Source organism: Heterocephalus glaber, unplaced genomic scaffold (assembly GCF_053883595.1).
Source record: "Heterocephalus glaber isolate CG9 unplaced genomic scaffold, H.glaber_assembly_v1.0 deba00001457, whole genome shotgun sequence".
NCBI lineage: Eukaryota > Metazoa > Chordata > Mammalia > Rodentia > Bathyergidae > Heterocephalus > Heterocephalus glaber.
The window spans coordinates 31,937,569-31,949,703 of NW_028258305.1; the positions used below are offsets into that span (position 1 = coordinate 31,937,569).

Below are 12,135 nucleotides of genomic sequence, written 5' to 3' on the forward strand. Positions count from 1 at the left end.
TACAAATACAGAGCTCTTAGAAAACAGGCGTGAATCTTTGTGACCTTGGGATAGGCAATGGCTGCTTAGATACGATACCAAAAGCATAAACACAATAAGAACAAAAGTAGGGAAATTGGACTTAATCTATTTTTGTGCTTCAAAAGACAGCAACAAAAAAGTAAAAAAGACAATTCACAGATTTGGAGAAAGTATTTTCTTATCATGTATCTCCTAAAGATGTAACTCAACAATAAAAATAACTCAACTGAAGAATGCCCTGGACAAACATCTGAACAAATGTTATAAAAATGCCCAATAAACACATGAAAAGATGCTCAACATCATCAACCATAGGGAGGACACAAATCAAAGTCACCACTTTACACCGACTAGGATGGCTAAAACCAAAAAGAACAAGTGTTGATGAGGATATGGAGAAAATGGAATTCTCAGACTGCTAGTGGGGATCTGAAAACACAATTGTGATAACCAGTCTGGTAGTTCCTCAAAATATTAAACAGTTAGCATATACCAAAACAACTCTACTCCTACATACATATCCAAGGTATTAAACATATAGATCTCACATAAAAACCTGCATACAATGTTCAAAGAAGCATTAGTCACAAAATTCAAAGAAGGAAAACAACTCAATGTCCATTAACTGAGGCACAGATAAACAAAAAGTGGTATATCTGTGCCATAAAATATTACTTGGCCATAACAGGTGACGAAGTTTTGAAGCATGCTAAAACATGAATGAACCTCGAAAACATTGTGCCAAGTCAAAGAAGCCAGAAACTAGACTATGCATTATATGAAATACATAATTTATTTTACGTAAAATAGAATTTATATAAAATATCCTTATAGGCATAACAGGCACATCTATAGAGATAGAAACTAGATTAGTGCTTGCCTGGGGCTGACGGTTTTGGGGGGAAATGGGAAATGAATACTAATGGTTTAAGGAGTTTCAGGAGGTTGCTGTTGAAAATTATTCTAAAATTATGGTGATGACTGCACAGCTGTAAATATACCACAAACTTGGTGAATTTCATGGTATGTGCTGTAGTAAAGCTGCTATCAAGTACTCCCAAGTTGAAGAAAGTTCTCCGGTGCTGACCCACCCTGCTCATTCAGGTGAGAAAAGCTGCAAGATCATAGTCACGTCTTTCATGAGCTCCTCTGTCTGTCTCCAAATCACTTCCTATTATGCAACCCAGAATGTTTGAAATACGTTTCAGAAACTTTCACCGCATTTTAACTGGAGTATGTATTTGTATTGCACTTAAGGACAATTACTTTCTCATTTGATTTTACAAGGACCCTGCTGGGAAGATGGGATAAGATAGAATGATATTAATACTTGTTCCATCTATCTATCTGTCAATCATCTAATCTATAAATATATATTATTTATATTATTTTTCAATGAGAAAAGTGAAATTTAGAGAGAGGGTTGCCTGAAATCCTGGGAGGAGTGAGAGCTGAGCTCTGCTTGTGTGTGTGTATATGTGCAGTGAGGTATATGCTTGAATCTCTTTTCTTAGTGCTTTCTGGATATATTTCTTTTTTCAGAAAATTAGTGTCATGTTAAAAAGAACCATCTTAATGTAGTTCAGAATTCTTCTATATAAGTTTAGTCAGTGTAGTTGTCTGAACTGGGACTGGAAGGACCTGTGCAGATAGATCTCAAATTCCAAAAACTGTAAGAGATGAATTGCTTGTATAAATCAAACTTGCATGCCACAGAGTGAAGCAAAACTAAATGCTAAAAAAAGTCAAACAGCCAGGCAAACTGAAAAGAAAAATGTATAAACACATCAGTCTCATTAGTTGAGTGGCTCAACCCCATCCACCATCTGGTGAAGCCACAGATCTTGGTGTAAGATTTGAAGGGTCGAGGAGGGGAGATTCCGGTTCTGCAGGAAGCGGCTGCAGGTGGACTGGTCCATGGTGGGTGTGCCCATGGTTTCACTAGCTAAAGCACAGGAGCCAGGGAGCAGAATTTAGAAAGATGGAGAATCCCCCAAAAGCACAGTCTGGAAAGCACAATTAATCCTTTAGGGTAAAAAGATTCACAACACAAAGAAACAGAAATTTATAAAGGGTGTTCAAAAACATGCATGATAAAAAGGCTAAACGTGATCTTTGAGGACTAATGGCCAATTACTTCTTCACCAGCCCAGCACAGATGCGAATCTCAGAACAGTGTAGAGTGCCACCAAAGGACGATTTAAGTGGATGTGCAACAGAAACGTATTATGAAGGCATAATTTACTATGTAATTTGTACTTCTCAATGCAAGGACATACAAAAGTGTCTAGTGATTTCTGGATGTGTTTTGATCCTGCCAATTAAATTTTATGCTTCTAAATTCTGGAAAATTCCTTCCCTCTTTAATATACTCCAGAAAAGGAGCCTTATAATACAGACTGTTAGTAAACTAGTACCTCTTGCCAAATCACACTGATTGTCAGATGGTGATAGCTATATCATTTTAGCAAAGGAAAAGACTAAAATGTAGAACTTCACATCAAATGTGAAAGTAGAGAAAAATTCCAAATAGATACACTTCTGTAGCTTTTTCTCTTCAACCTCTCAGCACTTCACTGGGGGGCGGAGGCTGACCTGTATGGTCAGAGGGAAATAAATGGACAGAGAGCCAAAGGAAAGACAACCGCATGACAGATGGCAACCGTCTGACAATCTCTCCATAAGTTGACAGCAAACTGATGTAATTGCAAAGCCAGTACAAGGGCTTCCAAGTTCCTGAAGGGAAGCAAAACTCTTTCTGCTGGGTAAGGATGTATGTGCCAGAGTTTACCAAACATTATTTCAGGATAAGGGAAAGGGAACCATACTTATAAAGAACTTCAAAGGATCTCTCTTAAATAGTAGCTTAATAAGCCCCTGGGAATAGCAGGAGGGTTCAGTAAATTCATACTGAACAGAACACTTCTTTCAAGCATGAGGTTCTATCCATCTCTGTGTTAGATATCATGTGCTTTACAAGTGTTACTCAGCATAACTGCTATACAGACAGGGAGTTCTTAACAGGTACCTTTTGGCTACTTCCTTATTAACAGGCCACATGTCTCAGTTTTCTAGGACACAATTTTAAATGAGGAGAAAGCTGATTTTAGGTATGGCTCTCCTGTAAATGATCAATTGTACATGTTAAATATCGGAGAGAAAATTCAGTCAGGGCCAACCTAACATCATTGCCAATTTTTATGAACCTTTCAAAAATGTCTAAATAAAATTGGAACTAATTACTGGCTCAGCAGCACGACCTTTGAGGGACTTTTAGTTATTAGTGCTCATTTAAAAATTTACATTTTAATACCGCTGTAAGAATCAGAGTGCTGCAGGGACAATAAACATTTCAAATAATGCAAAAACAGGCTAAAAACACAAGCTACTGGGCTCCTCTCTGAACCTACCTCATACCCACCAGAACTGTGCTTGGTTAGTCCTGCTGTATGCAAGATTAACAATCCTCCAGTCCCTGCCCCAGCCACCCACTGTCCTCTGTGACTGTGGGAAGAGGAGGGAGATTTTCTTCTTTTATACCAGTTAAGTTCTTAGAGCTGGGAATGTGAACTGGCCTCAGAAATATATCTGCTCCTGCTCTCTATATTGTTAAGTATTAAATATTATCTGGTTAAAAATATCTCAGGTAGTTTCAATTGGCTGATACTCAGTACATTAAAAACAGATTAATCCATTTACTTACTTGAGGAACTGCAAAGAGAAGTATATTTATGGAGGATGTTCTCACCATCTATTCATCCAGCTGAGTGTTTTCAAAAGTCAGGAGTCTCGAGTACTATGCAAATACTTTTGAGTCTTATGTTATCATTTTAATGCTTATCTTTTAAAAAATTATGTAAGTGTATGGAGCACTGGATGGCAGCTTAGGAACTGACAGCTGCTGTGTAATCTCCATTACAGCATGTGCGGCTGGGGACATTAACATTCAGCCCACTCTCTCTTGAGCTGGGGTCCTTGTATCTATTCCATCATGCGGGGAGTCCTGAAATGGAAACCTACAACTCCAGGCACCTAGAGTCTAGCTGGGTCAACCTGACTTCTTGAAACTGCTTCTACCCAGCTGCACTGTGTATTTTCCTTTTGCTTTCTATCGGGAAGAACCACCACAGGATGTGGGCTTCTGTAGTTGTGGTAGTGAAGCACCCAAAACCAGGACACCTTGGGCCGGGGATTTAGCTCAGTGGTTTCGCCGCCTGCTGCGCAAGTGCAAGGACCTGAGTTCGACCCCCAGTACCAAGAAAAACAAAAAACCAAAAACTAGGACACCTCAAATGCTCAGTGCTTCCTTTTTACTTTCCATGTGAGAAATCATTAGAGAGTGCTGCCCTGTCCAGCAGGCTTTTTGACTCTGAAAAGAAGAATTGTGTATCTGACCTTATTTCTTTTTTCACTTTGATAGCAAATCTGAGGTTTAACTCTGGCAACTACACGGACACTTACAGCCTCACATCTGTGGGCATTCTCGTTTAATTTTCACTTCCAACTTTTATGTACAACCCTATGGCTATGGCTCTCTTTTCTGATTAATATTTTACTTCTGTTATTGAATCTATTCTCAGTGTAAAGTTGCCTTAAATCCTTGTGGCTAAGCAAGTCCATATATCCACACACAGGAGACTGCTGCTTCCCTCAGTGATAATAATGGAGCATTGATATGTAATATTATATAATGGTGGTCTTAGGACAAGAGTAAGATTTTTCCAGGACACTGGGTAAAAAAACCACATTCATATATAAATGTGTGTTTATGAATGTCAAAATCAAGTAAAATATAGACTCTGAGGCAGAATGTTTTTTTAAAGTATTCTATGGAATTAAGAATCTTCATCTTCATAGCATTATAGTTTCTAATCTCTTCCATAACTGAATTACTAATATAGTAAGAGATATTATATAGCAGAAGAAAAAAAGCAAAGCTTACTCAGTAAGTTTAAGGTGGCAAGAAAGAAGCAACCACTAGAAACACAGTAACCCTGCTTTGTGGTCTCAAAATTTTCTCATGGCAGGTGGCAAATCCGATTTCCTGAAGGCAGGGCTCTGTAAAGCATGGCTGTAAAGGAGGGCAGTCCCTGATGACTGATTCCAAGGTCACTGAGATAGGGTGCAGTTATTAGCTGTCCTAGACACATCAGATTAGAGCGAGATGTGAAGTTAATGTCCTGATAAGGGATGCCACTTGGGTTTCTAGAATCAAGAAGCAAAGGAAGAAGAAAGGCATTCTTCTTCCTCACCCAGAGAAAACAAGGGCAGACTTTATTACTCTAGGTCATATTTTCAGGAGGAAAATAATTAAGGGTTAAATGCAGGGCAGTAAAAGATGGAGCATTCCCATGAAATGACCTTTCTAAAAGCTGGCCTTTAGCAGCCGCCTCTCCCGGAGCTATGATAGTCTGACTCAGATCAGTCAGTCCCTCACAAAAATCTGTGGCTCTGTGCGAGGTACAAAGAAGGCCAATCTCCACAGGCCTAAGGTGAAGTGGTAAGACTCCTGTCCTTTGGCAGTTCACATTCTAGAATGAGCAAGACATCAGAGTATTTTCAGAGAGGCGAATACTGACTGGAAGGAAGCCTATCCAGATGCTGGGACCCCAGGGTAAGGAGCAATGTTTTCTATCTCAAATGGTACAAGAATTATGATACCAGTAAAGTAGTCACAGAAAATAGTACAAGTATTTACGGAGTATCAGCTACAATCAATTATACTGCAGCACAACCAGAGCGCATGATGACAGGGGTGGAAACAAGCAGTGAGAAGAGAGACATGCACATGAACCCGCCCTGCACCCTGCCCTGTATGCCTGTATTTTTATTTTTAAGGTCTGTACATCAGGATGCTCGACCTCAGTGTACTCCTCTCTCACCACCATTAGAAGAATCTGGATGTGAACAGAAGGTGGCTACACAGAATAACAAAGACTATTTGCAGTTGAGGCACAATTACAAATGCTTCACACATAACAACCTCATGTTAAATCTACTGTTACTCTGGTTTACAGATGTGGAACTGAGGTCCAAGGAGACCAAGAAACTGCCTCAGTTACACAGCTAGTACATGGAGGAACCAATTTTCAAACCAAGGTCATTTGGTTCTAGTCTATGTCCTGTCTTAACCAAAAAGCCATACCACAAATGTTCCTTCAGAGCAAATCCAAGCACACAACATGCGACCACTGCACTGAGAAGCCTAGGATGCAGTCAGCAGAGACTCAATTTTAACGTGACCTCTTCTGATGGAAAACAGGCCTGGGAAGAGGGAAAGGGACCTCTGGGAGGTTGAATTTTTAAAGGCAGTGGTAAATACGGACATTTCTGTATGTGTGATTTTGGTATTGATTAAATAATGCTTTGCAATTACTGACAGCTAACCTAATTCAGCTTTTCTTCCCCTCTTGAAAATTTTACTGGAGAAACATATTTTAGGTTCTCTTCCTGTTTAGCATCTAAAGTCAATAAATGTCAAGTCATCAAAAAGCTACCTCTCTTAGGAAGGCTGAAAGGACAAGCAGATTCCGGGCGTGAAGGAATCTTATGAACAAAGAGTACCTTTTCTGGGCCACATGGGTCAAGCCTAAAGCAGATCAATACCAATGGCCAGACATTGGTCAAAGGTGTTCTCTTTTAAGGAGGAAAACACTAAACTAGATGGGCAACATCTTTTCTATTTCAAATTATGGCAACTCCCACGTGGTTTTAATTACATTACTTCCTAACAGCAATGGACAGGTTACTGAGTGACACGGGAGGAATGTGATAATACACTCCATGATCATTTTTACGGAAATCCCAATCTCCTGATATTCAGAAACCCAGAAGAGTACGATAGCAACATGCAATCTACTATATTACATTTCCAAAATTCTCTTCCTGATGGGATGATGATTCCCATCCTAACTTTCTCCACTACACTACAGGATCTTAAGCAAACCTCCTTTCTGAGTGACCTTTAAAAGCAAGTCCCTGGGTGTATTCTCTGCTCTGTCAAAGGCAGAAGCAGCTAGGTTGAACCCTCCCTCCTCCTCCTGCTGCTGCTGTAGCACAAATGTACACTCTCCGAGAACAAGAGAAACCCCACGTACCATTAACACATTCAAAGACATCACAGCACTTTCCGGGTGTCCCATCTCCACGAGAGACTATGCGGGGAGTGGATCCCACCTCACACATGGGGAAACCACATAAGCCAGAGAGACACTCGCATCTGAAACCAAAGAAAAGGGAAGGAAAACCCCATGAATAAAACAACATAGAAGTCGGGAGACCACAAACAAAGTGGCAGTGACTAAGTGGCAGTGGCTAAGTACCAGGTCTGTATGACACAGCCTTGTTTACCTAGGGTCATTGGGAAAGGGCCAAGGGCAAAGGGGAGGGGCCTGAATGTAATTTGCTTTCCAAGTAACTACAGCTCTTCATCTTCTTTACAGATACTAGCTTTTAGCTCGAACCATTTTGGCAGAGAGATTTCTAAGATGCATCACTTCATTTCTTACTTCCTCAGACTGGCATTGAGCATAACAAACATTTTCAGCTGCAGCTGCCACAGGGCCATCTTTCAATGTATGTGTTCTGTCATGCTTTGAGTCAATCATGCTCAAAGGGGCCAACATGGAATATGAGCCCCCTGTGTTAAGTGGCCCCATGCTGCAGCTCCGTACTACTGATAGGCAAGTGTTCCTCACAGGTTTTTCTTTCTTCAATGATTACCCGATTAGCTTTCAGTCTTGTCTTTTCAATATGACTGTCTCTAGGAGTACCCTCATCTTCAGTGACATTTAACTTACAACTTTGTAGAACAGAAGAAAGAGACTACAGACTGAGGGGCTCTTTATAATTGGAGGGCATAAGCTTTAATAAAGGGACTCTGTGGCAGCTCACTTGGAAGTGGAAAGTCTTCACTTTTTGGATCTTCTAGTTACTATATGTGGGTTTACCTCTATATACACAAATGTGGTGTTCAATGAATTGCAGGCTGGCTGTGTTGGCTCTCACTCTTAATGTCAACTCTGCTGAGAAGCCTGCCTAGGTGCACAAATCTGGTGAGTAAGTGTAGGTAGAAATGAGACCAAATGTCTTATCGGCTACAGTGAAACAGGAAGCAGGAAATGAGATGCTCAGGGTAGCTGGGTGTTGGCATATAAAGGTGATACAAGGAAGGAGCACCACACTTCTGTTCTCAGACTCCCCTGGGGATGGAACTGTGGGTCAGAAATGGAGGTACGTCAACAGAGAGAGCTCTCAGGCTGACAGGAATAAAAGGAACAACACCCTGCCAGGAAGTGTGTTGGTATTCATGTACAGTGAAGGTCAAGACCAAGGGAGGCAACACTTTCAGCAGGGAAGAACTATTGACACATTCATTACTTTTTTCCCCTTCTTATTTAGGTGAATGGTTCATTTTCCTTTGTTTTGGTTTTTAATAGGTTGAAATATGTTTGGGCTCTTCAAGTACCTCAATAATCAAGAGTCAGAGATTTGATGACATGTATAGTTAACTGTGAAACTAGAAAGAAAGGAAGTTAAAACTTGCACCAAAGACCAAAGCTACCGGAAAGGTGTGAGTGAGTGGCCCCTACCCCTACCCCTTTCAGGATTCTTGTGATGGCTCCACTGGATTTCTGGGAGGAAAGGGTGTTAGATGACTAAGGTTTTGCTGCAATGATATTTCTGCCTATAGGTCAAAGCAAATGTCTGCCTGTTCGATGTGAGCTGAGGTGGGGAGCTCTCAATCCACAGTCTGTATTCCTGCAGGACAATCATCTTCTATGGCTGAGTAACTGAGCCTGCCTCTCGGGGTCTGGGTATGCCATACTCTTCCATGCTTGTGCACCTAGCCACTGCAATTTTAAAAACATAATCATATCACTGTGATATTTCAGCAACAGTATATTGTTTCCACTTACTGCACTGGACATTCTGTACAACTTAAACTCTTACAGTTTACAGATGGTTGGGGCTAGAGTAATGAGAAAGGCCACACCCTGATCCTAACATCTACATGTGGTTACAATGTAAACATCTTACCAGAATAACTTCTTCTTACACATCTTCTCAAATTCTTGCCTGATGTGTTGCAGGGAACCATTATATTTTGAACATCAAAGAGCATGCACCCCCCCCCCCCATACAACTTCTGGTGTTGTCTTTTAATACTTCAGCAATCTTTCCCCAACATGTATGTGCATGTCTGTGCTAGGCTCTCCTCTGGGCTGCTGGAAATTATGCCACACTGAAAACCATAACTAAGTCTGCCCTACGTCTGACTCATTTCCCAACACAGCTACACTTCTATTATCTTCTTAGAGACCCACACTAGTACCTTGTAGAAGATCTAAAACTCCACACACTGCCTATTAACCCACTTGGAAAAGGAAAACCTTTCATGTTGAATTGTTACTTCTACACCTAGAACAACTGCAGAATAAAGAGCCAAGGGTTTCTGGTAGCTGGAACGCTCCTGGCTCCTGTCCCCTTGTCTCTTTGTCCCTCCAAGCTCTCCGTATCTGTTGCTATCTTTTGACTTTATAGGTTCCTATGAACCTGAAATTACCACCTTAATGAAGGAAGACTTTAGGAAGGAACCACAAAAGGTGAAAATTTGAGCTTAAGCTGGTATCTCTTGGACAGGTATTTGTTAGGCTGAAATCTTCAAGAAAACTTCCATTTTTGCAGGTTGAGAATGGTCAAATAGCAATTCATATAGCTCAACTGAGCTGAAATTAAATAGGGTTTCCCATTCTCCATGATTTCCACCAGAAGAAACCAAATTCTTTTCTGGGTCAGAAGACGAAATGCTGAATGAGAACAACTGAAGCATGCAAATCACCTTGTCTTCAACACCTCTTTTTCTTTGTTTTTATGTTTCTCCTCTACTCTTCCCCTTACTCTCTACCCCAATCCCTGGATAAGGAGCAAACGAGAGAAAGGAGAGATCACGTGGATTAAGGGCAGAAAATATGGAGGAACATGGGACAGCTGCTTAATTAGGTAGATGTCACCATCCACGCCTCCCCAATTCCCACTCTAATCTGTCTCCCCTCATCTGAGCCATGTCAGACTTATAATCAACAATCTTCCACTATTCCTCATTTCATTACCAATGTCTCAGCCTAGCACTCAACACTCTGAAGGGCACGTCCCTTTCTTCAGTACCTTTCTTTCATACCTTTCTTCATTTTCCTTATGCTGCAATCACTCCATTGTCCACGCAAGCCCTCTCTGCTGTGTTTGCCCTGCTCACCCTACTGGCTCCTGAACATTCCCGCTCCAGCGCTCCTCTTCAGCTACCTTTTAGATACTCTGCCAGCTCCTTTTCCGAGCCCCAAACACCACACCTGTCTGCAGCACGTCTTACTCTTTTCTTGGGGTGGAGTACCCATCTGGCCACAAGCTCTTTTCTGCAACTATCATGTAGTAGTCATTATAGAAACCTTTCTTAATTGGAATGGAACTAGAGATGAAGAAAAGAGGGGAGATACTAACAAAACAATGAAGATACGAAAGAGAAAAACAAGAGCACTGAGACTCCACATGATGAACTCATGAATGCCCCTCCAGGCAGAATTATGTGCATGACATGTTGTACGGAAGTGGCAGGGCTTTAGGAAAACAATCCAAGCAGCTTACTGGGATGGAACTCGCATACTGTATCATCCACCCTTTTACAGGGTCATTCTACATTCACAAGGTTGTGCACCCACCACTGGTGCCTGATTTCAGAACATTGTTATCATCTCAAAGAAAAATCCTCTACCCACTAGCAGCCAAGCCTTCCTCCCCTCCCCTAGCAACCACTACTCTATGTTGTCTCTGTGCACTTGCCTTTTCTGGACATAAAAGGAATTGTACAGAACGAAGGCTAAGGGCTTCTTCAAACAAGCAACCTATATTTGCAATCTGCCAGAAAAATCAAGCCTCTAATATTATCCTCAGTATTAAGATAATGATCAATCAAATTACCACATTAATAAATTTCTGCATAATGTAATCACAGCTGTAACCAGTGGGTCTTAGTTAAAGCGGTCTTTTTTTCCCCCCTGGAGTGGGTAATGGAATCAGCATAGTGGGCATCTGAGTACCTGAGGGCAATGATGAGGACGTGGCGATCAACTAAGCCCCTAGAAGGCACTCACCCCTCAGGAGGCTGGCTCCCCCCGCCGGGCTGGGTCTGCAGCTGGATGTGCACTGACTAGTGCATACTCACTTTCCCTTCATGTCCCCTGCTTCCTGGACTATACAGGCAGTCCCAGCCAGGCCAAGGCCAAAGTCCAGGCTCCTGGGCACAGCTTACGAGGCATTCACAAGCTGGCCTTTTCCTCTGAGCGTCTAGTTCTACGGGATGCTCCAGGCATTTGCACTCTTGTTAACAGGGTAATCCGCCACTCAGCCTCACCCTTTCCTTTCCTTTGCCTCTGAAAAGTCCCCAGTGCCCTGAAGAACAACCCAACCTTCTAGGCATTCTCTGGTGCAGCAGCAGCAGCAGCAGCAGCACAGCAATCAGGGTTCACGCTCTCTGCTGATCTTCAACACTACATATGGGTATGTAACTCTTGGAGTGTACCTGGGCACCACCCTAAATCAAAATCATCTGATTCTCCTGTGCATTCCTGTAGTGGAGGGGAGCATGGCTTGTCTTGTAAATAAAGAAAATGAGTGACACATATCCAAACAAAAATCTGGAACAACTTTTTCATGGCTATTAAGTCAGGGGTTACAGCATGCATAGTTTTTGTATTATTTTAATTTTATACATTTCAGACAGAGAGCTTTAAATCCATGTTTTTCAAAATGAGTACGTGGGAGGAAAGACCGTAGAATTTGTTTTCCATGCAGATTCTAGGGCACTACACTTGAGGACTGTTTTTCTGTCAGTCTGGAGGGAAGCACAGGATCTGTCCACATCATAACCTCTCCAGAGGAACCTGGACCCACTTTCTGAGAACTGGAACTGTGCTTCTAGAAGTGCAGGGCCCCGTCACCATAGCTCAATTTGCAGTTAAACAAGTATGACTGAGTTTTACATTTTAATGACAGCAGTGCTTACTAGTACAAGTGTGTCCTCAACCATTTACAGAGACTCCTCACTACCTGCACATCTTT

At 41.6% G+C, this 12,135-nt stretch overlaps 1 protein-coding gene across 2 annotated transcripts in view; it reads right to left on the minus strand.

Annotated features, from left to right (window-relative positions):
* Crim1 (cysteine rich transmembrane BMP regulator 1) overlaps positions 1-12,135 on the minus strand; it is a 180,224-nt gene that overhangs the window by 69,068 nt on the left and 99,021 nt on the right. For both annotated transcript variants that reach the window (XM_021253715.2, XM_004839289.4), the window contains one exon: positions 7,119-7,240. In XM_021253715.2, coding sequence (XP_021109374.1) covers positions 7,119-7,240 — 122 coding nt within the window. The remainder of the gene's footprint in view (positions 1-7,118; positions 7,241-12,135) is intronic.